The 24,498-nt window shown below is 42.4% G+C and overlaps 1 protein-coding gene across 2 annotated transcripts in view; it reads left to right on the plus strand.

The window, feature by feature from the left end:
- The window catches only part of LOC310880459 (uncharacterized protein), an 80,670-nt gene extending 56,956 nt beyond the window's left edge, over positions 1–23,714 (plus strand). Inside the window, exons 6-12 of one of the 2 annotated variants that reach the window (XM_083796292.1) lie at positions 10,035–10,084; positions 11,631–11,764; positions 11,866–12,094; positions 16,815–16,993; positions 20,975–21,266; positions 22,505–22,712; positions 23,369–23,714. In XM_083796292.1, the coding sequence (XP_083652418.1) occupies positions 21,083–21,266; positions 22,505–22,712; positions 23,369–23,372 (396 nt within the window). In that variant the 5' untranslated portion in view covers positions 10,035–10,084; positions 11,631–11,764; positions 11,866–12,094; positions 16,815–16,993; positions 20,975–21,082 and the 3' untranslated portion in view covers positions 23,373–23,714. Of the gene's footprint in view, positions 1–10,034; positions 10,085–11,630; positions 11,765–11,865; positions 12,095–16,814; positions 19,606–20,974; positions 21,267–22,504; positions 22,713–23,368 lie in introns of those variants that run through there. The other variant, XR_014571694.1, reaches the window with a different exon arrangement.
- The last annotated feature ends 784 nt before the right edge of the window (positions 23,715–24,498 follow it).

The raw sequence follows: 24,498 nt of genomic DNA on the forward strand, positions 1-24,498 counted from the left end.
TGAAAGCCTTTTAAACTCGCCCAATATTATTCTATTACTGGAACAAATCTAACAGTAAATTGAAAAAAAAAATAGGAACCTTCTAAAAAATATGCCTTCCCCATCCATTCTCAGCCTCAGTATTATGTAAAGATGACAGTTATCAGCTATGTAGAAGAGCAGCTATATTAAATGTTAAATAACCTTTAACAGCACCAAATATTTAATCATAAAAAATTAAATTGACAGTGGTGTGGTTCACATAGTATCCCCTCGAAAGCCTGACAGCATCATTTCTCATATATATTGATAAGTACAAGACATCCATAAAATCGTAGGCTCTGTAGCCTTCTATTTATGAGAGGCTATCTAAAACTCATTCATTGCAGGTAATATCAGTAAGTCAATTCAGCTTAGTCTGATAGCTCATAACTTTTCAGACTGTTGTATTTACTGAGCCATAGACTATCCTTTCTTCGAGTGTACTTGAGAAAATGACTTGTACTGTAAGACTATTTCTTCTCAAAGTATAATCAAGTGCTTTAAAACGGACTCCATAACTGCAAATTCAAAACAGTATTAGACTTTGGTAATAATATAAAAAATATTGCTTTAATAATGCTATGTAAGTCACACAGAGTATTGGCAGTATTTTTCTGACTCTAGTAACCCACCCAGAAAACTGCCAGTGAGAGTTTGGTGCCGGGCTTAGACATGCTTCAGGGGGTGGCAGAAGCCCCTGTATTGGAGCTAATAAGGAATCATTTATAAATGGAAGAAATTCCTTAGCACGTGACGTGCAGGACTTTCTGGGTGGAGAATCAGCGTTGCAGGCAGCAGCGGGGATGGCAGACCACCCCATTTTGTGGATGTGGTAATGCCTGGGCAAATTCAGAGCTCCTAAGCAGTAAGAGCAAGTCTGTTGATTCTGGTGGTGTTTACTGTCCCTGTATCAGTTGCTGTCTTGTGGGGCTGACTGTAGATTTTGGTCCTGCTCCTGCAGGACTGATGAAATGTTAATTGTGCTCCTAGAGCAATCCCTTACTGAAGGAGACTCTTCACGTCTGAGGTTCTGGCAGCACAGCAGAAATGCAGGCAATAGAAGTTCACAGGTAAAACTGTCCTGTAAATGCTCTGGTAGTGCTTTACTTAAATTGACTTGGATATTTGAGTTTAGGGAATGGGATCAAAAACCCACAGAAAAACTCCTGTTGACTTTAATGGTCTCGTTGCTCAGGATCAAAGCTGGTGTACAGAATTTGCTTGGAAACAAACTGAATTTGCAGCAGACTCATATAAGTATTAGACATTATTCAAGGGAGTCAAATATAGTCACAAGTGCATTGAACTGAAGCTTAAAACTAAAACAGAAATTGGGCAATGACATTCCCAGGAAGGGTATCTTCCCTTGCTTTCCTTCATTGCTCATTCCTCTCATTCACCTGCATTTTCTGATGCTGTCTGGGGCTAGAGCTAAAACCAAAGAGAGAGGCTGCATTTCCCTTTCTGTTGGAAGTGGACAGATTTGCTCAGCAATCACTTCTGTCCATAATTCAAGCAGTGAATTGCTGTTTTGGAGGACTTCAGGGTAGAGAATTGTGTTACCAAGCTGTTTCATTATTTTTAAATTTCTGTTTCACTGCTTTTCTGGCTTCTGCTGTTTAGACAGCATCAGCTTTTAGTGCTGAAAACAGTTCCCCTGGAGCCTGGGCTGCATGGGGAGATGCCTTGAGCTCCAGGGAGCTGGACTGCCTCTTTTGGGCGGTGTGAGCGCATGGCAGAGCTTGGGACACTGATGGCTGTGACAAAGGGGCTGCTAAGTCCCCAGAACCCTGGGGAATGGGAGCTGGGGCTGAGGGCAAAAGCTGTGTTAAAAACACTGGGGGACTAGCAGGAGGTAGGTTGAGGGAATAGAGACAGACGGAGAGAGGAAAGGCAGAGGGAATGTTCTTTGGGGTTCTGTCCAGAGCAGGGTGGGTGTGAAAGCTGGGAGGAGGAGTACTGGTCTCTCCAGGAAATTTTAAGTAATTTGGATGTGCGAACAGCACTCAGATGGAGCAGTGCTTTGAGCCACGAACCTGCAGCCCAGCAGCCTCAGCCAGAAATGTATTGGTCTGTGCTTCTCTTGGAAAAGGGAAAGGATTTGGGGTGTGGGTGGGCTTTCATGAAGCATTTCTTGTTCCTGGGATGGAAGTGCTGGTAATAGCAAATTTGTTCCCTGAGAACAAAGGCATTTACAGCAGTGTGTCAACCTTGGCTGGCCCAGCTGTGTGTCGAGCTGCAGCCCTGCCTGCTGTGCAGAACCAGAGGCTGACAGAAGAGCACAAGCAGTAGGTGACCCTCGAGAGCAGCAGATCAGCTGTGGGTGCTCAGAGGTAAGGCCTCTGTCAGCCTGATATTTACCTGGATGAAGGGCTCATCTGCCTGGTGCCATTAAATTCTAGAAGGAGCATTTGCTGCCCCAGTTAGAAGAGGAGGAAAAAAAGGGCACAGCGTGGACTTGAAAATTAGGGGAAAACAGAAGGTTAAAGACAGACAAGTTAGATTTGGGTCCAAGCAGTGTGCAGGGGCTGCAACAGTCCTGGAGCAGAGCGGGTGAAAGCTATCTTATATGCTGGTTCTTCACTGGAATGGGTCTGAGGGGGATATCAAGGTTTCTGCTGGGAAAGTTCAACTTAGTTTAGTATTAAATTGGGGAAATTTGACAAAGGCATGCTGGTTTAGCTGTTGGTCACAACACGGGTTGTCACAGGGCCCCGCAGATGATGTCCCTGGAGGCCCTGTGGGTGTCCCTTCACCCAGGTGAGTTTCCACTCCACTGAGTACCTGAGGGCATTGCTGCTGTGTGTTACAGGAGCCCATGGCTGATGTCTGTGCTGTGAAGTCCAAAGGGGGAGGGGAGTTCCAACATTTGGATATGTTTTTGTCTTAATTTGGCATAAAAATGCAAATTTAGAAACCTTCCCACTGCCTTGTTTTGGATTTAAGAACAGTGGCATAACATAAGTGCACATGGTAACTGTGTATAATAAACCTGAGTTCTCGTATCATGCTCGTCATGATCTTAAAATACTTTGCCAAAGAGAAAGCCTGCTGACTCTATCTCCATTTTATAGATGTAGAATTGAAGGCAAAGAGAGATGAATCAATTTAACCTGCAGATAAATTGATTTATTGAGACTGAGCTAAAAATGGTCACAGTCCAACTGTCTCTGCAAATCTGAGAGCAGAATACACCAGGCAAGCAAGAATCAGGTGTTTGCTTAATGCTTCCCCCAACCATATTGAGATGTTTGCCTTTCTCTGGGACAGGGATGTCACTTGCTGACACCTCTGGTCACACATGCAGGTGTCTCTCACAGCTGCCCTGAGTCTGTGGTGGCTTGTGCTGAGTATTGCTTTGCGACAGCCTCCCCTCTTGCTGATCCGGTAGCTCTCATGCTTGCACGCAGGCTTTATTTCAAAGCAAGCTGCCTTTTGGGTTGCAGCTGCCCTCTGTGCTGTGTGGTTGGTGCATGGCCAGCTTTGAGTGGAGCTCAGCCAGGGCACGCTGCTAATATTGGTGCAGAAGTGCAAAGTGTTTGGAGATCTCTCCCGGCCGCAGGGGTTGAGATCTTGTTTTACGTCCTCTGAACGGCTGTAGCTGTGGCAACACCAACATCCTTGGTCAGGGCAGGCTCAGGCGGAGCTGTCATCTAGGTTGACATGCTGAGACCTGGCTTCATCTCGGCGTACAAAACAACCTTTTGCTGTAACAGGTCAGTGGAAGTGAGAGATGTTTGGATTAGAGCTGACTGACTTTGGGAGAAAATACTGTTGCTGACAACTGCAGATTTGTTAGAATGAGAGTGGATTGGAGGGCTGTGCTTGGTTCAGTAAGGGTTTCACCAGGGACAGGCTGCATGGAGCTCCTGCTCACAGCTGATGGTCAGGCAGGAGAGTACAGCCCTGAATGGTAAACATCCGAACTTTTGGAATTTAAGGTATCTGCAGCAGTTTGCTGATAAACTTAATTGACTGTAAAATGCCTGCTGATCTTACTGGTGGGACTGGGAACCACTTCCTGGATCTTGACAATACGTGTAGTGAGAGCATGAAGAGAAAGTTGCTTTGTGCTGTTCATGGGGTAAAGTATTTCTGTGTCCTGAAACCATCCTTTCCATTTGAACACAGCCCTTCTGCACAGTTCACCTTGGTGCTGTTTGTGTTTCTGCAGCATCCATGTTCTAAGCAATAAAAGGATTAATTGTTTTCCAAGCTGGTAGTACATCTTTTAACATATGTGGTATGCAGGAGGCAGGCAATAAATAACTAAAAGAAGCCTACAGTGCAGTGGCTCCTGCTGAGGATTTTACTGAGCATATAGAGAAATTGATTCTGTTAAACTTCGCTTGCTGGAGTGGAAAGTTAAAGAAGAGAGAAAAAATGCTAAGGAATAGAGTGGTGCACAGGACTGTCATTTTCATTTTAGGATTCTCTCTATAAAATGTGCACATCAGAGGCTTGGAAAGGCTTCCTAAGGAAAAGGAGCTTTGGTACAATGTCTCGGGGGCAGAGGGAACCACAGTATTTGACATGCTGTTTAAAAGGCTGAGGGAAATGCTTTAAGGAAAGAATTGCTGTCTGTTCCAGACCTTGGTTCAGGATCCGTGGTGCAGCCTTCCCAGGCAGCACTTCTGATGGAATCAGTGGGATGCCAAACTGAAAATGAAATGTCTGCAGGCAGCGAAATTTGGCCCTGTCTAGGCTGAGGCTCTGCTCTGGAGCCTGGCAGCATCTGGACAGATGGCTGTCCCCATGGACACCGCAGCATCTCCAGCAGAGCCCTGGCAGTCTCTGGGAAAATCCCCTGAATTTTCACACAGGAGAATGAGTGAGAGCACCAGAAAGGTCCTTAATGGCTAGAAAATCAATTAATCAAAGAACTAATCTTTCAGTTGCTTCTTTCCAAGGGAACTCCCTCTTCCTTCCTTAATGACAGCTGCTATAACAGGCTTTTTTCCAATATGTAGTTCTCCACATGCCCCTCATTGCTCTGAAGAGAGACCTCTGCATGGTATGGAGTTCAATTCACAGAGTAAGTGCCAGAAACCTGGCTGGACACCTGTAGGTGTATTTTAAGGACATATATTGAATTAATCTCATCCTGAGACATTCTAAATAGGGAGAACTATTTTGTTGTTTTCTCTTACTGTGCTTTTAAAGCAGGCGATAATAGCAGTCACTCACAGCTATGACATGTTGTTGGAGCTGCCAGAAGGACTTTTTTTTCCTTTTTTTCCCCCCTGAACTAAAAAGCAGTGAACTAGAAGATCCCCTGCTACAAGCAGACCTATAATTTGCTGTTCTCACATGACAGGTCCCCTTGATTTCCTGTGGCCCATTCCCAGTGCTGGGATGGAAAGAGTGCCCTTTTGATGTTCTCCCTTCCTCCTCTTCCCCAAGGCATTGACTCGCAGTCACTGGACTTAATTTGTAGCTTATCAGATGGAGGGAGAGGAATGATGATCTAGTGAAGTGACTCCTCAGGCTTTGGTTTGCTTCCCCTCTCCACCACTAACTTGCTGGAAGAAGCCATGCAGGAAATGGCCCTGAGGATGGTGCTGTGCTGGGGAGAGGCTGAACATAGCCTGAGCACAGCAGCATGTTCACAGCTTCCAGGCCCACGTGGACCCACATCCAGCCAGTATGGGCAGAGGAGTGTGCATCTGCCTGCACCTCTCTGTGCAGGCACACCCTTAATCTCCCCTTGTCTTGGTTCTGTCAGAGGGGGCTAATAGCTCACTGCATCATGGACACAGTATGGGATAAAAAACTATTAATCATTGCACACTGCTGAGACAGATGGGTTTCATTCCCAGAGTAAGTACATACACCATGATCCTCTAAAGTGAACATTAACACCCTGGTAACTGTGATTTACATCATCCCTGAAACTACATCCCTGAAACTACAGATGCATGGTGGTAGAGAAGAGCTTTTCGTCTATTAAGTGTTTAATTTGGGAGATACAATTCAATCACAAAGTGATCTGTTCTGAAGTGCAAAAACTGAAGGACTTGCATTGTTTGGTTTGTAATACAAGAAAAGGAAGGATTTATGTTAAAAATAAAGTCTCTGAGTGGACAGGCAGTCAGGGAGATCCCTTCAAATGCAGAAATGCTTGGCCGCCTTAATATTCAATCTTTCTAATGTCTAGGAAAATCTTGCCCTAGCTACAGAACTTACTGGCAAATTGTGTCTCACATTCAGCAGGAAGAGATTTATCTTGGAAAGGTATTAAAAGCTTCTGTTACACAGTTGTCATCTGGGAAGATACAGTATTGATTGATCCTGGAGTTTCATTTGATTGGTTGCATTGGTGATTACAGTATTGATTTGTCTCACATGCTGTGTTTGTTCCGTGCACTGCTCTGTTGCAGCAAGAATTAGTCCTACTTGCTGCTTGCTGTATGTTTTTTTTCAGGAGAAGAATTGGGCAGAATTCATTTTTCACTAGATGGAGTCTTATAGAGTAATTAACTGAAAGGAGGCTGGCGAGAATTACTGAATTACCCAGGGAACGCAGCACAGCCAGAGTTTTTTTCAGGCATGTGTAAATAAAGAAATTTGCATTCTCCAAATATTTAAAGCAAATATTGTATTCAAAGGGAAGTGTGTAATTTGAAAAAGTACAGAAATATAATAAGAGCTGCAAGCAGTTTCAAAACCTCGCTGTCACAGCTAAGGCAGAAGAAAAATTGCAGAATGGCTGCTGAGCTGCCCCTTGAAATGCGTTGGCTAGGGAGGAAGAGGAGGATGACTGCAGCCTCCTTTTGTCAGCTCAGACTCTGGCCTGAGATTTGCTAAATGGCTTGTCTTGCTTTGGCTTCATCTGCCTCTATCAGTGCTATCGCCTTGGGCCAGAAGAGGTGATGTTTGTGGGGACGTACAAAGGAGCTGGTCTGAAACCAGAAGTCATTCTCTTCTAATTGTGTAACTGAACACAAATGAATCCAAGTGAAGCCTCCACCACTGCAAGGTCCTGAGTATTTCCTCAAAGTCTTGTGAATTGTCTCTCTTATGACTGCTTGTCTCCCCAAAAGGGAGGGTTCCCCTTCCCATGGCCAGAGAGGGTGACATGTAATTAGAAACCACGATAGGCTTTTACGGAAGAAAAGTTTTGAACATGAATTTTAAATGCTTGCTCTTAGTCATGTCATCCCATCTGGTATAAGAAACTAATTAAAAAAAGTGAGACATTTCAAGGCCTACATGTGTAATTTGGAAAGAAATAAATGTACTTAGAATGTGAAATAATGTCGCATGGTGTTGCTGTTGTACTGAACCAAATTTTCATCAGTTCAGGATACCACAGTTAATTTTTTTTTTTTCCTTCCACCATTGGTAAAACTAAAGAAAGGTGAAAATGACTCATTTGCTTGACTTTCTCCTGACTGGAGAGAATTAAGAAAGAGCAAAGCAGTGAGAGCCTTAGAGGTGAAATTCAGACTTTAAATAAGCCTATCTCCAGTAAAGTAGAAAAAGGTAAACAAAGCAGTAAGGGAATGTGCTAATTTTCAGTGCTAAATGTGTGTGTGTGTGTGTGCATGTGTATAAACACATGCTGGGGTGCAGGAAGGGGTTAAAAATGCCCAGAGTTCAGCAAAATGAAAGAAGTTAAAGCACTTTCTTCCCCTTAACAGTGGATGAGATGAATGAGACAGTAATTCAATTCCTGTTTTTCTTTGCAAACATCTCTGTGGGACAAATCCCAGATTCAAACAATCATGCCTTTCGCACAGGGATTAATCTTAAATTTAACACATAATTTATAATTATCAGCCCACCAATAGTATTTTTATGTCTTCAGTGTTCAAAATATAATACTTTCTGTGAATTTGTAAAGTAGTCATAATATAAATTCATAATGAAGATGGTTAACATCAATAAAGGGCTACTTGCCTCTCTGTTCCACTAATTCTGGTTAGCAGAGGACTGGGATTAAGGAGTTTTGTAACACTGAAGGCATTGCCAGAGAGTCATCTGCAATCTGCCTACAGATAGAGCTATACAGATTGTATTTCTAGGTAGGGCTTGTATAGAAGAAGGGAAATGTCTCATAATCTCTACATAAAATTATTTGCTGCAGAATGGCTTTTGGGTACCTCAGTGCACGTCTCCTTTGCTTGAAATATATTGACTATCTAAACAGTTGCATGTTCAGTCACCCAGTTGGCAGGACAAATGCCCAATTTATGGACAGGTGTGGGTATTGCATCTGGGTATCCTTGAAAACACGCTTCATCAGAGAGAGCTTTTATTGTTCTGAGAAAGTAACTACATTTTAATGAAGGTCACCCCTACGGAAGGTAAAACTGCTGTGCAGCATCTCTCCAACCCAGAAATCAATTCATATTGCTGCTTTCCAGGGCAACTACAACTTTGGCTTGAAATCCATTCTCCAAATCTTTCAATCAAGCTTTCCAGATCATTATAATACATAGAGATCTGCTACACCATGGCTGTATGATCATTAAATTGGGGAAAAAACTGCTACCATGCATATGTCGACAACCAATTTATTCATTGCAAAATAGCGAAGCATTGAGTATCCATTCGGTGTCAGTTGGAGGGCACTGTGCTGTATTTGTTGCCATCATCATTATAAGGGTTACAAATGATCTACCTGGAGCTCAGCATATATCTTCTAGGATGAAGTGTCAACACAAAGATAATAGGGGTGAATTTAGAGTACAGCTTTAGGTGTACGCTTGCCGCTTTGCACTGCAAGTCAATAGATGTTCGTTGGAAAGAGCGTAAAAAGAAAGCTGAGGAAGAAAAGTTTAATTCAGTAACCTTACTTTAGGCATTTTGGTTTGGCAACTGGTTGCTTACGCTGCCCAACACTGACAGCAGCTAAGTACAGTAAAAATGATCTTCTTTTGAAGAATTTTTTTGTCCTAATCTTCCTTTGTGTAGTTGTCATGAGGAAGTACATGGAAGGAATAATCAGGAGACCAGATGGCATTTTGAATAGTGGGTCTATTCAGACATTTTCAAATCCCTAATTGGTCATTGGTTTTAAATGTTAATATGCTTCACTAGTAAATCATTTCTATTCTCTCTTTTTGATGTTTGCAAAGAATAATGAAAGAAATAGATATATTGCTAACTGTGGTACCCAAAAATCAGCATTCAAGCAATGGTGCTAAGTAGTGACTATGAACTTTAGCAAATATGAATAGAATGACGGTCACTCAAACTGATTAACTAGCGATAGGCTGCAAAGAAATGCGGGGTCATATTTTGTGTTGGTGTAAGCTGGCAAAAGTATAATGACTTGGGTGGAATTATGCTGATTGATATCAGCAGAGAATGTAGTTTGATGTCTGTAGTTACATCCTTGTTTCATACAGCATTTTTTGCCTGGAGTAGAAAGCTGCGGGAGCATCTCAAGCAGTACAGCAGGAGGGAAGTTGTACAAATGGATTTAGATCAAAGAAATAGATCTGAAATTTCATTGGACATGTGTGATATTAGCTGGTGCATGAAATGCTGCACCGTGTGACTTTTAGCTCACTTAACATGCTGGCTTAAGTAGGAAGTCATGGTGAGAAACACCTTTAAAGAAGGCAAGTCAGGATGCATTCCTAAAAAGAGGTCTCTTGCTACATTATCCAATGATATGATGATACGTTATGTGATGGTAGCCATCTGGTTCATCCAGGTTAAAAATATTATGGGTGGTGGAGGAAGAGACATTATCTACAGAGCAGGACACAGGTCTTGCTGAGATACAGCAATTCTGCTAGATATAAAGTTGCAGACATGAAGCTGTGCTCCACTAGAAAGATAAAAGCGAGGAAGCAAAAGGAAGCCAACCACAGGATGACAAGGGAAGTCAGGCTTGCATTGCTGAAGGAACTTGCTTAGAGTTTCTCTTTCTGGGAATATATTTTTTGGGGAACTTTTTGGTGAAATACTGTTTCTGTGCCCTGTTGTAACCTGGATTCTCACTTACAATATCTTTCTTTCATATTTTTTTCCTTTTACTTATTGGTGTTTTCCCTGAGAATAACTACTTGAAGACTTCAAATGGAAACCATCTGTAAAGAAACATTTGGTAAGGTTTCTGCCTACAGACATTATGAGGCACAAAAGAAGGAAATAGAGAAAGAGAGAGAAGGAAGGAACTGAAAAAGGAGCAGGTGCCATATACCAAGGTACAGAGTGGAGTAGGGTCTGCATGGTGCTGTGTATAGAGTGGATTTCTGACCATATGATGGATCTAAAGTTGATACCCGTGCCTTTACTGCCATCATTTGGCATGGAGAAATACCTGCAGCACCTCCAGGACGGATGGTGGGCACTGACATTACCCTAAGTAGGGCAGGTAAAAGGAATAGCATTAACGCGGCTCTGAGGAGACGCAGCAGATCCAGAGTTAAGTTATGTATTACAGCAGAGGAAAAGCGAGGGAGGGGAACACCAGACAAGGGTCTGTCAGACTTCTTTGAATTTAACGTGCACGTCCATCACTGAGGACACTGACTAAGAGCTAGTCAAGACATACTGGCAACAGCAAAGTCCGTGGTGGGCTTCAGAAAAGCTCTGGCACCAGTGAGCATCAGAGAGCAATGCTTGGGCTGGGCTTTCTTGAGAGGGGTATCAGTGGTGGATGCGGTAAAGGGGAGATGGCCATCTAGGAGGTGCTGCCTGCACAGCACAGAAATTAAAGCTTTGTAAGCACTTGCATTTTTCAGCTTCTTCAGCAAGCAATTCTTGCTTTGTTCTGGCCACAACCATCTCCAGTCAATTGGTGCCAACGTGTGTGGAGCACTTCAGTGCCTGGATTTAACACTTCTACAATTTAAAATGCTACTATGTATGTGAGTCAACACTATAATGCCTTAAAGAAGCAAAAAGCTGGTGTATGTACTTGTTAAAGCATCTTGTTTCAGACACATTTGGAACAACAGGGGTTCTTTGCACTTTTCATGAAGCGATTGACAAAATAGGATCAAGCTATACCAAGAAACAGCATCAGCTCCAAAAAAAACCATCACCACTATATGTGGAGCACAGATGGTGCTTTTGGTACTCGATATTATAGCTGTTTTTAAGTTGATTGGAGAAAAATATGGATTTTTAAATCTTACACCTGCATGCTGAGAGGAAGCATATGTAGAGACTTGCTGAATCCCTTGGTGTATTCTGAGTGGATATTTGCACGCTCGGAGTTGACGTTTGCCATTCTCCCTTACAATGAACAGTATTTAATTCTGGAATGGTTCTGCTGAAATCAGACAGAAGCACAGGGGAAGATGAAAAGGACATAAGGTTTCTGTCCTGTGTATTAATGATCTGGTTGCAAAGATGAAAAACATGTACATATTTGTCTTTTATGAACACTGTGTGTGCTTGTGGACACATGCACCCAAATGTGTATGGCAACTGCTTGATGCATTTTTGCAGAGATGTCAGTGAAACAGTGAGGTAGTAGGCATGTAGCAGGGTAAACAGAGCAGCTTACAGGGATTAGATCAGAAGAACTCCTAAGAATGGCTTCTTTGCAAGAGTAACAGATCAAAGCTAGCTGAATGTTTAAATACAACTTCATGCAAATGTTGAAGTTTCTGTCCCATCACTGCCTTTGTGCCTTGTGTCAGTGCTTTCCGTGCTGCTGAGCCTAACTGGTCCCTTACCTCTTTTTCTGCAATCGTGCCATGTGTGTTTTCCCTTGATGTTTCTGTGGAAGCTGTGCCCCCAGTTTGTTGCTGGTATTTTTGGAATTATTTTGCTGGTAAAATTATTTTATTGAAATTATTTGGAATTATGGAATTATAATGTTGATTTTTTGGTCATCCTTTTAGTTATATTTCTTTTTCTTTTTCCTGTTTCCAGACTGCTTCCTCTAGGATGCTCGGATAGCTAAGTTAGCTTAGAGCTGGGCTCATCTCTCAGACCTGCTGCAAGCTTTTGGGACTCTCTCTGCCTTTGCTTCCACGTGGAGAAAAGCATCGCTTCTGTAACTCGCGGGAGTGCTGCAGGAATAAATTCACTGAAGACTGAATTCAGTGAATTCACTGTGACCCTGTGTTGGTGATAATTGTGGGAGGACACAGGCCCACAGGTAGGTTGCTCACTGGAGTCCTGTATGCATGGATGTTTTTTCCCATTCCTTGGTATTCTTGCTGTGATCTTTCTGCAGCATGTGAAGAACATGATTTCTCTCTCACAGCTTGTCCTCCTCAACCATGCGGAGGATGTTATGTGGAGGATGCATTTTTTAAACTTGCTTTTTACCTACATTAATAATAATAATTTAAAAAATCCTTATTCTTGGGTGCATCAGATGAGCTGGCTTCAAATATCAACAGGACAATGCAAAAGAGCTGAAAATCTTCTTTCTACCATTAGGTGTCTTCCCCTTGTGAGAAGTGCAGTTTTCCGTTTTCCCTCTCATGAACGCAGTGGGAGATCAAAGATTTTTCTTGTCAAGTTTTTACCTGCTTTGTGAGCTTTTAGATGGCTTTTGGAGGCTGGGAGCTAAAGGGCAGAAATATCAACTAGCAGCTCTTCCCATGTGCTGGAGTGTCACATTCTTTCCACCTTGGAGTGTGCAATCTGCAGGCAGGATGTTTGCATAGCAAGTGCCATGTCAAGTCAAGGTTAAAACAGGATTATTTATTCCTTTATGCAACTTGGGATCAAAGTACAGTGCCCATTGTATGGAAATCTCATTTGAAACAGCTGAGTTCAATTACCTTCTCAAATAATCGTCAGCAACATGCAGTTGCTTTTGAGGTGCAGTGTATTACTTACAGGGAAAGCTGACCTTGGACATACTCACAGGGCCCTCTGATTTCAATGCACAGCTTTTCAGGCAGAATGTAAATCCCACTGAGGGTCAGATTCAGGCTGCTTGAACAGCAGCTTCAGTCAGTTAAAGGCCAGATACAGCCAACGAATCAGACATCTTGCCACGGGCATCTCAAAAAAATGGCTTGCACCAACCATGCCTGTGTGGAGCTTGCTGCTGTATTTTGGCTCCTGTGTGCTGGTCGTGACCATATAAACTCTGGGGAGATGGCGGCCTGGCTCTGCTTATCCCCCAAGCCAAGGTCTGTGTGAGGGCAGTAAATGTTTGCAGGCATTGGGTGGCTCTGTGAGAAACCTGCTGCAAATATCTGCTGACTTCATCTGTGTCGCCTGTGTCTAGGGGAGCATGGCTGCAGGACCCCTTGTTAGCACAACTGCAGAGGCATCTCTTACCTGCGAGTTTACCTCCCAGCCCCAGAATTGAACTTCTCTATTTTTTTTTTCCTGCCAAGGCCAACTTTTAAACTTCCCTGCTGCGTGTTCCAAGTGGGAGGAGCGGTGGCAAAAGAAGCTGCTTTGATTTAAGTGAGTGAGGGGGCAGTGCTACTCTGTCTGCCTGATTATTTATCTCCCTAGTTACACACAGCACTTGCTTTCTCTGGAGTGATTCAAGCATATCATAACCTCTTGCTTTAGCTCCTTTATCATACCGGTTTGCTGCTTGAGCTCAGTCAGAAATCTGTCTTGGCCTCTGCAGAGCAGAGGATGTCATCTCGTTTTATTGGGCTCCGATGTGCCTCCCCCATGTTTTTTCAAGTTTCCCATTTGTCATGTGGAAGACTCTGAGAACTGTACTGGATGCTTCTGGGCTGGGCAGAATAGGCTCTAACAGCATTAAAAGCCTCCCTCAAATGTCAGCTAGAGATAAATGGGTGTGAGGACAGGTGCTCAGGAAGCCTTGCTGAGCATGGAGCATGCCGTCTCTGGGAATGCAAACAGCATCTCGCTGTGCTCAGGGATTCTCAGAGAGATTTTTACCAAAACATCCATTGATTTCAGCATGAGCAGCAGCAGACTCATGGCTTTTCTCTAGCCCCCTGCTCTGCTCTGGATGATTCACACACACAAACACCAGAAGTGATGCCTAAGAGATCTAAGCTCAGTTTCTGGGTCAGTGGAAATGCTGAACTGAGTATGCCGTCTGAATTTTGCATTAATACAATGAAGCCTATTTTCTTCTGTCCTGCTCAGGCATAAGTACATCTCCTACACCTAGTACCTCTCAATAGTCCACAACATTTTATTTTTATTTTTTTTGCCACATATGGGAGATACGCCTCCTCATCACCTACTCTGGGTAAATTTGGGATTGCCTGAAGGAATGTGGGATACAGTATATCCTGGATAGTCTTGTCAGACATGATTCTTAATGAGACTGGCTCATGTGCTAGGTAGAAGGAAAAAACACGTCGTCTAGACTGTGGTTGAGTATTTGGGAATAAGTGAATGACATAAAGAGGGGAGGGGAGAATCATCTGGCAGTATAGTTTATCATAGGTGTCTCAGGAATTATTTGTTGCACATTTGTTGCACTCTGAAGTGCTTTGTGGCCACAGAATTTCTTTCATCTGGGCAGGAAGAAGATCCATGTTCTCCAACATGTTACAGTTGGTCCTGAGTTTGGGATTTGTATTCCCTGCTCTGTGCAAATATTTCTTCTGGAAACACAACACTTATATTTGGGGGCTGAGGACAAAGTGGTATTTAGGCATTTAAGTCCTTTTAAAGTCAGTGGGAGCTGGATGTCAAAAAGGGGATAGTGGCTTCACAAGTTCCTGATAAAGACAGATACACTGAAGACTGAGGCACTTATGTACAAGAGTAATGAAATAATAATAGGTACATGAAGAGGCCTTGAGAGCAACCTGCAGGTCTATAGGAGCCTGAATGTGAAGCATCAACTTCCCCTTCCCTGCAGCATGTGAGCAAGAGAATGAGTTCAATATAATGACTTTTCAGAAGATTGTAAAAGTTTGATGTTGAAGGCATGAGGAGGCAGACTGTGTACTTCTCAAATTGCTAGATTAAAGGACCTTGAATAGAGCATCTTGTAGGTTTGGATTTGCCAAGGACATTCTGATTCTCCTGCTGGAAGGTGTCGAGCCAAGGCAAGTTTTGGAGACTTAGTTTGCATAAAAGAGCATGCATGTGTGTGTTTGTGTGTGCATAAAGGGGTAAAGGTGGCAGAAAGAGGCGGTAAGTAGCTGGGGCCTACTTCTTGGGGCAATTCCTTCCAGAGGCAATGTACTCAGAGCTGGGTTTTCACTTTACAGATCCTGAGCTGAGGGTTGTGAAGAGTTGGTTTCTCCCTCTTTGCGTATCTCAAACTTTAGGGAGAAGAATTGATTTAATTTCATCTCATCTGATCCTGATTAATGAAAAGTCATTTCTGCTAGTTCTGGGCAGAAAAAATAATCTTTGTCTATTTTGTAACCTTGCAGATATATGTAGGTGCATGGCAGGAAGTTCTATAATTCTAGAAATTATGACAAGGCATCCATAAAGATGAAGCTGAAACCCTATGCAGCAGCATTGTAGCTTAAAGGAGCGTTATTTAATACCTATTAATGGAACTGCTGAAGCATAAACACTCTCAGCTCAAACAGATATTGTTAACTCTGTGCTAGCAGTCTCGGAGTGGGATGGCAGATACTTCATTGTTGCCGGGCACGATGCTCTTCCCTCTGTCCAGTACAGGGTTAGTGTCCATTCAGTATGAGGGCGAGCTCATAGGGAGGAAGAATTACAGGAGCACGTGGGCAGGCAGCAGCCCTACCAGGAGGCAGGAGACCATTTACAAGCTCAGCCTCGGTGTCCCTGTGCCATAGAGACACTGCACTTGTGGCTGTGGTTGCACCACAGATGTTTCCAGGATAGTTTTTGGTCATCATGTTTAGTAGGGAGGGATTTCAGTCTCCTTGTGAGGGATGCCCGGTGTGGGGGCATTCTTTCCTTTTTATTCTAGTTTCATCCTGCTTACCTACGTGTTCCAACAATACTGGGCACAGCTCCTGTATGTCATGGGACTGGCATATAAATAATTACTTCTTAAAAGGATAAGCAATTCATGTTGGATAATTTGCTTGTAAGTTTGAGTAGTTGCGGGACTCAAGAATATCTTATTTTTTTGGCCTTTCTTTGAAACAAAGGATTACAACAAATATAAAAGTTGAATTTCCTGGTCAATAACATGATTCCTGAAGTTAGGGCTTAAGAACAATTGTTGACGTGAAATTGATAATAAATGAGAACAAGCAATTTTACAATCCATTTGCTTCTTGGGCATGCCTACACAAGAAATGTAGTCAAGTTGTTCTGGAGACTGGTTTAATTAAAATTGGTTCAACCCCTCCTGTGCAGACTCTAGGTTAGGTTTGTATTGTGACGTGAAGTGTGATTCTTGGCATGTGCAGACAGTCCACAGATTGCTAATTAGAGTAAGAGGTGAATCGGCCTCAGGTTGAGTTTCTGCCACACAGTATCTAAGCACAAGCTCGTATGGCACGCACCAAAACCTGTGCTGTCCTCTGCTTGCCAAACCAGTCATTTGAATGTAAGTGTCATGCTTCAATGATCTTTAAGAAGGGCTGACCTAAAAGCAGCGCCAAAGAGCAGCAAAAATATGATGACCATGGAATTGGGGCTTGTAGGGCCAGACCTTCACCTCTGTTGGTGGCAGCTTGTGCAGAGTTGCTGCAGCCAAATAGGAACCTTGTGTTTCTCCACAGTGGAACTTTGCAAAACTAAAGAGATGCTTTGCCTTCCTCCCACTGCCATGTAGTCCTGAAGGACTGCTCTGGAGCCCTGCTCAGCAGAGCAGGATGCTGGCTCTGGTAACACCCAAGCCCCAGATTGCCCCTTTTCAGGCTGGGAAAGGCCCTTCCACATCTCCAGAGGATCATCAGAGGAGGCAAGAGCTTGTCGGCACGATAAGGGACTGGATCTGAGTGTTGTGCTCTTGTTTTCTCCAGGGATGAGCTGCCTCTGTCTAGTACTGGAGCACTTGGGATCAAAGTTTCTCTTACACAGCCTGATGCCTGAGCCTGTTCAACAAAGCGTGAGGATGGTTTCTGGCTCATCTGTTCATTCAAGCTTTTAATTAGTTACCAGCTATCCTCATGGTGAGGAGTTGACGCCTGATGTTATTGAGGTACTTATTCAAGCGTTCATGTTTATGCAAACGCATTCTTTTTATATCGGATTTTGGGCAGTCATAAGCCGTGGTAAGGAATTAAATGACATGTAAAGAAGAAATGTGACCCATTGATCAAAGATGCGCTGGCCCACCAGTGAACAGTCTATCCGGGCTGTGAAATGGCTGGTCCCCAGAGAGGCCCATTCAAAAAAGAACTGATGCTTGCGTTTTCCAGCATCTATATGCAGAATCCCAAGTGGTTATACAACACACACACATGACGTGAGCTGCAAACACACACTGCTGCAGTCCTTACGCTGGTCCTGTTTTTGAGTTAGTGTCAAAGCTTTCCTGGATGGGTATGTGCACTGCTTGACTACTTGCAAAGAACTGGGACATTAGCCCATAGACAGGGGAGCGTATGTCACGCTACATAGAAAAACAGGTCCTTAGCAAAACCACGGGACACAGGAGCACTCAGCAGCTTCTTACCTGCTCCCCACTGCAGTGATTCTGCAGCTGCCATTGCTGCACATCCATATAAGAGGACAGGGCAAGACCAAATAAACACAAATAAGCTCAAACCAGTCTCTAAGATGTAATCAAAGAATGTATTTTAACTGGAGAGTTCAGACAGAGATAAGGGGCATATGAGACGATCTATTTTTCCCTTTAAACTTGTCGCATGCAAGGCAGCAGATCTTCCTATAATGTAAATCAGAATAGCTCCACTGTCTGGAGCGAACAATTGTAATTTATCCTGCCTGAAGGCCTGCACAGAAGGTGCTTGAGGTTTCTCGCAATTCATTGGAGACTTGTGACATTGAGAGCAGGCATTTGAGCTCCACTGTCTTCTGGAGCGATTTGCAGCGCAGGCAACTTATAATTACAAACACTTGATAAATCTTCTTCAGAGAAACTGGGGAGTTTGGTAGGATGCTTGAGTCAGTCGTGACAAATTTCACTTCCTGTAAGAAAGCTGTGTTTCTGCAATTTTGGTCTCAGCACAAAAGCATCGCTCAGCAATACTGTGGAAGAGGTTCTGAGGGTTCAGCCAAGCTTTAAAATATTTCAAGGATCTTCTTTGTCTTGTGGAGATCAGTGGGTTCCTTTCCTGCCAAGCTGAAAAGCCTGGGGGAAACAAAAGGAACCTATTTCAAGCCATTTTTGTGAGAACAATACCTCTCCCCAACACCTTATGCAGCTGGTAAATACCATTCCTTTATCAGGTACCTAATCTTTTTTAGCAATGTTCAACCACCTACACCTGACCACCAACTTTCCACTCTGTTTGCCTTGGCTGACATTTATATAACAAAGAGCTGCTAACTGTTCTTTTATCTGCACAAGAAAGTTGAGCACAGGAGGAGACAAATATGATGGGCACCATACGGCAGCGCAGAGCTGCACTGCTTTCTGTATATCCAGACTCTCTAATGGTTATATTGAGCCATTGCTCAGAAAAAAATGCTGGTTGACTGGAATGATTTAACTCTTATGCTCCTGGTTTAAAAAAAAAAAAAAAAAAGATGCTGTTATATACCAAGTCCTTTCTCTACTGGATGTCTTACTATTGTTAAAAATTTCAAACTACTGTGATAAAAGGAAGCAGGGATTTGGGCATGGGCTTTTCTGTCAGGCATATCTAGATCTCCTTTGTGTTGCCCTTTGATTAACAACCAATGAGCAAGGGAATGGAGCTGATAGCAGGGTAAGGGTCAGGCAAGGAAATGTTCTCCAGTTATGAGTGGGGACTTCTGGATCTGAACCTGAAGATGAAAGAGGAAGAGGAGAAGGTCCTTCTTGCAGAGCTAGCAAGTGAGTAGGGATTTTTGGACCTTGCTTGGTCTTTCCTTGTATCTTCGGAGTCTGGATTTGTGGTGGCTGCATACAGTGCATCTTGCTGGTTGGTGTGCAACACAGGGTATTACTGCAGATGGAGTTTGACCATGGTCTGCTGTTCTGCTGGTTGGCCTACGTGAATACTTGCATTAACAGTCGCGGAGATTCAGAGCCTTGCTGTCCTGTGTAATTGAGAATCCCGTTGTGAAAAGGTATTGTGGTCATTTCTCACTTGATGTCTGATAGTGCCGGAATATGGCTTTTTGTTAGAGTTCCTGTGATCTGCCAGCTTCAACGAGCTGAAGAATTTAAAGCAGGTCAGCAAAGACTGCTCTCCCTCTGGGGACAGAGCTGCCCTGAGAACCAGTTGACAGTGAATATTTTAGACTGTGACTTGAATATCTTCAGAAGCATCAGGGTTTTAACTGGGTTTCTAGTCTGGAAAGTGGTCAATAAGATTACCTCACCTTGTTCACTTGTGATGCAGAACAAGGCTTCATAATGATACATCCATGCCTATTAGAGCTGATGTTTATTGAAGACGAGTACAATTTTGCTAAGAGGTTGTTAGAGTAAAATGCATAAAGAAAAAAATTATACTGCAAACAATAACAAGATCCCAGAATTACCTTGAACTGTGCAATTGAGATTCTCACCGGCTGTCAGATCATCTCTGCACAAGACTGAACTGCTGACATTTGTTTAATTACAATGTATTTATGAAATGAGGCAACATTCCTAATCACTCGTGCATGCTTGCATTATGTCTATTGTACAATGTCTCTACTCAATATGAATAAATTCTCATTAAAATGATGAGAAAATGATTTATTTTGCAACCATTGGACACAAAGATCACACTGTACTTTAAGCTTATATAGAATTTTGGAGTGCTCACATTTTCCTGGTAAAAATAAAAAATAAAATGTTACCAAGTAAAAGAAGCCTTTCTGGGAAGAAGAAAGACTCTGAGATGGTTGTTCAGCTAAGATAATGCCATTTCAGTGAGGTCAAGATTTTCTTAACAGTAGCCAGTAAGCTTCTCCTGGTGTTCATATTTAAAGGTTGTTTTAGGATTTCCCAGATTGTTTCCAGAGTGTACTGTGTACAGTCTGGATATCCATGATTAAAATTTTAGCAGACTTGCCTAGCTGCAGGTCACTGTAGTATGAACTTTTTCTGAAACTTTTTAGAAGCTGGGATATACAAAAAAACAAAAAACCAAAATTCTAGTATGGGACAGAGTATGGAATAGCCTTGTTATTTCTGGTCTTTTTAGAGAGTACCATTTTGCTAAGGGTTTGGCACTGTCTTTGGTGTCAGAGGCAAAGTGAGACAGGTGTAAATAAAGTCATTTCAGCATCATTACAGCCATTGATTGCTCTGCAAACCCCATGCTGCTGGAAACCACAAGAACCCAGGAAAGGTAGGGACTGGGATGAGAAATCTGCTGGTGAGTGACTGGCAGAGTGTGGCTGTGCTTCTGTAGAAATCAAAGATCAGAACAAGCACTGAAAGCTAATCCATAAGATGATTCATGCAATAAGAATTTATCGGGATGATTAAGTACGTGAGGTCCGTGTGGTCTGTTGCAATTAAGACCCTATGAACAACCAAGGCAGACTATGGCTGTTGATATTCATGGCTGCGTTACGTGGTGCATGCATGTCAGCGCTGCTGAAAGCGTGGAGAATTCAGCAATAATCAGTAGCTTCCAATTATTTGGCTCTAGTTCTCAGCATTTAGAGAGACAGAATAGACTTCTTTTTGCATAATTTAAAGATTTTGAAAACATTCATTATAGAAATACAAGATTTACTCTTGAGAGCCATGTGGTTGTAATATTAAATTACCCATCTGGGTTGTCAGGCTGTGGATGCTAGCATTTTACACACCTGTACCACCCTTCACATTCCCTACTGGGAAGTCTTGGAGGTTTTAATAAATTTGCAATCATAGTGGAAGGAACAAACCAGAAGCCGTTCCTGGCAGACCTTTATGATAAGTTGAAAATGCAGCTTGGAGCTAGGGAAGGGCAGTAAAAAGTTAACTTTGCAGTAAAGTACTAATTCTCCAGGGAATTCTAGAAGGAGGGTTTGGAACTGCAGCAGCTGACAGTTTTTTTTTTTTTTTTTTTTTTCTTCCTCCAAACAGCGATAAAGCACTTGGAGTATCTGTGTAACTTTTGTGAAGAAAATCTATCTCTGGAAGCTGCTGCACTTTGTCTTTGAATGAGTTATTATCTCTCAGCAAGCTTTGGTGATGTTGAAAGCCTTCCTTGCAAGGTTCGATGGACAAAGACATGGGTTTAAGGATCATGCTGCAATCATCCCCAAGAGGCCTGGCACTGGGAAACAGGAGAGCAATGACAGCCAGTGTTTTCTAGGTCCAGAACTGCTGTCCTTATTTCCTATGATTTCCAACATAATGAGCACCTTAGTGCCAGGTAAGTTTTAAAAAGAGATGCTCTCTTAAAAACAAATAGTCACTGCCAGCAGGGTTGCAAGCTGGGACTACTTAAAAGATGATCCGATGAGAATAGTTAACTGAAAACGGGATGTGGATTTAAGTCTAATAGTTTATCAACAGGAGCTTTCTGAAAAGCTCTTAAGTGTGCTGTCAAATCCAGCTTCCAAAGCAAGGAAAGTAATACAAGTCCAATATTGTTAATGTCAGTGGTTTCTAGTTAATTATCTTCCATCTGAAAAAAATCACTGAAAAACACAAAGCATTATTTAAGCCTTGTGTCTCTTTATTCAGGTATTATGCTCCTCTGTTATAAATATGCTTTCCTCCTCAAAGACCTCTAGCTCTTGAAGTAGACTCTAAAGGATATATTATTCTTTTAATGCATCCAGAAAAGACTTCCATAGTTGAACAGAAAATATGATTTCAAAAATGTGTGTGTGTCTAGGTTAGTACTTTCTGAAAGAAGAGAAAACCTATAAGGAAAATGATAGTAGCTTATGTTGCTCAATTATTTTGTCTGCCTTCTCTTTTATTTTGAACTCCCATTTAAGCAATCCTATAAGTCTTCTAATGCTGATATCTACTCTTTGGTTGTAATGTTTCCCTGCTGCCTAGTTAAAGTAAGGAGAAAAGAAGCCTCATGTTCCATATGTTTATTGAGGGAATTTTTCGTGTGTGCAGTTCACATAAAATTGTATCCATTCGGCTCATGATCCGAAGTGCAATTCCATTAACAAAGCAGCACTCTACCTTTTGTGTGAGCTGTTATGCTTAAAGCCCATTCCAGTTGCTGTGCCTCCCATAGAAATAAAGAGAAGTTTTGCAGGTGATTTAGTTTAGTTTGTTTCAGTTCTGTTCTATTTTCTTTGTTTGTAGTCTGAATAACTTTTTAGAAAATATTTGATAGAATCATTTTCATTTCACCATTTAAGATAAAACTTGTACTGAAAGTAGAATGCATTTATTTGGTTAAAATTTGCAGTTATATAAAATGGAGAGTTGATTTTTTTCACTTCCTTTCATTCCATCATCCTCCCTCCACTATGAGGCCTGAACAAATGTTTTCTGTAGAATATGAAGAACCCACATGGCATTGTGTGTCATTTTTGTGTGTCCTCAAGAGCACAGGGACCCCTGTACAAGTTTTGAAAAGAAAAAAAAACAGGAAAGAGAAATACCACCTTGTTTCAGTCTGGAATTTGTGTATCCTTTCAGAGCAAGGACAACCACGATGGCCTAACTCAAAACTTGCTAAGACAAGCATAGTTTTCAGAGGTGCCTCACAATCAACAGTTCTTCCAAAGTCAGTGGCTGCTGTTTCTGGGCTTACTGGGTTTAATGTGAATGCTGTGTTGTTGCTTCCCAAGGATGTCCCTGAGGAAGCCCTCCATAATTTGGACTACCTTGAAATGATACGTTCAAGGTAAAGCATTCCAGCTCAGCAGACCGATGTCAGCAAGGACATTCTGCAGGACTGTTGAGGTTAATAAATAGACCTGAGTTCTCTATTGCAATTCATTGGCCTGACCAGAGACCCCAGAGTCAAGCAAGCTCATTTACCATTGAGTTTGCAAAAAGCCTGTCAGCGCTTAGGCTGCTTACTGACTGATGTACTGGCCAACATGGTCTCATGGCTTCCATTCACGCTCCAGCCATCTGCCCACAACCCCTTAGTGTCTCTCTGACAGGGTCTGGAGCAGGGGCTGTCCTTTCTGCTTGCGTTTTCTACAGCACCTAGTGTGGTGAAGTCCTGGGCCCCGGAAAAGCAAGAGACATAAATGATAGTAATCAAGCTACCTCACTGAGATTGCCAGTTTGTGCCTTTATGTCAGAAACCTTGTGGTTTTTCTTTTTTTTGTGGTAGAAGAGAAAACTGGAGGAAAACAAAAGGAGTGGAAAAATATATATATATATATATTCAGGAATTCTCTTCCCTGAAGTGTGGCTGAGAATCTACCTGAAATGTGAGAATATATTCATGGAAGCACGCAGAAGAAAGACATATAAATGAGACTTCTTAGCGTGATGAGAAGAGTTTTACCAGCCCTCATGTGTCACACATATGGTTGTTTTTTTCAGATGAAACTGGAAATCAGCAGCTGCTCTTTCTGCCAGCACCCAGTTAAACAGACTACTGGGTTTGTGCTTTGCTGCTGGCCTGGAAAGGTCAACACGAGCTTTCCTCACCCTTGCCATTCACTGCTGGCGTTACATGCTGGCACAGCGGAGAGTGCCCCTTTTTAGATACAGCAGCACTGGACATTTGCTAAGGCAGGTTGCCAGATAAAATAACTGATGGGCAAGAGAAAATCCTGTGTCCCTGTCTTTTGACCTCAAGAAACATTGAAAAATGGCACATAGCAATGCACAACATGACCCTTCGGAGGTAATTGCTCAGTACTGTGTTCCATTCTCACTCTATCATCTCCTCTTCCTCCTTCTCTAACCTTTCCATTCTCATTTCCTTCTGTTCAGACTGTTTGTGTATCTTTTCACCTGGCTTTTAGAATATATTACTTGAGTTTTAGGATATATTGCTATTTCTTAATTCCAAAATTAAGATATCGTTAAGTGTCTGCATAGATAATAACATAATAGTAGATCCCCTTTTCAAAAATGTGCTTTTAGGTATTACCTTGGTCAGTAATTTAATTGAATTGGATAGTGACAACACACTGACATTGTTAAGGTTAATGACCCAATGATTTACAAGACAAGGCACATTTACCGGCAAATGGATTTTAGTAATTGTTCTACTGAACAATGAGAATAACAATTTGTACATTGATCCACAAAGTCCTACAGCAAAGCCTCTGTTCTTACTTCGCCAATGCCCCTGTCCATAAATTCAGTATCACTTGGAGAATGTTTTTTCAGCCCTGCTGTATTTTAACTGCATTGCACTGAAATTCAAATGATCTCCTTCAATGTGATCCACAGCTTTTGCTGTGCACTATATGGAGTGCAGCTGGGTAAGAAGACGGCAAGAGAGGAAGATGGGAGGACATGACCTGTCCAGGTAAGGTGGTGTTCATCTTGGCTAGGCTGGTCTAAGTTGAGCTTCTCCAGTTCTCCAGTCAGTGGAAACACGTGCATCTCTTTGAAACGTGTGTAATGTCAGTTTCAGTAGATTTGGATTGGTCTGTTTTCTTTGCCAAAATGCTGTGGGAGGCCCTGCCAAATGTTGTAAGAGAATTCATTTTTAGTCA

This window comes from Anser anser (genome assembly GCF_964211835.1).
Source record: "Anser anser genome assembly, chromosome: 12".
NCBI classification, from domain to species: Eukaryota; Metazoa; Chordata; class Aves; order Anseriformes; family Anatidae; genus Anser; species Anser anser.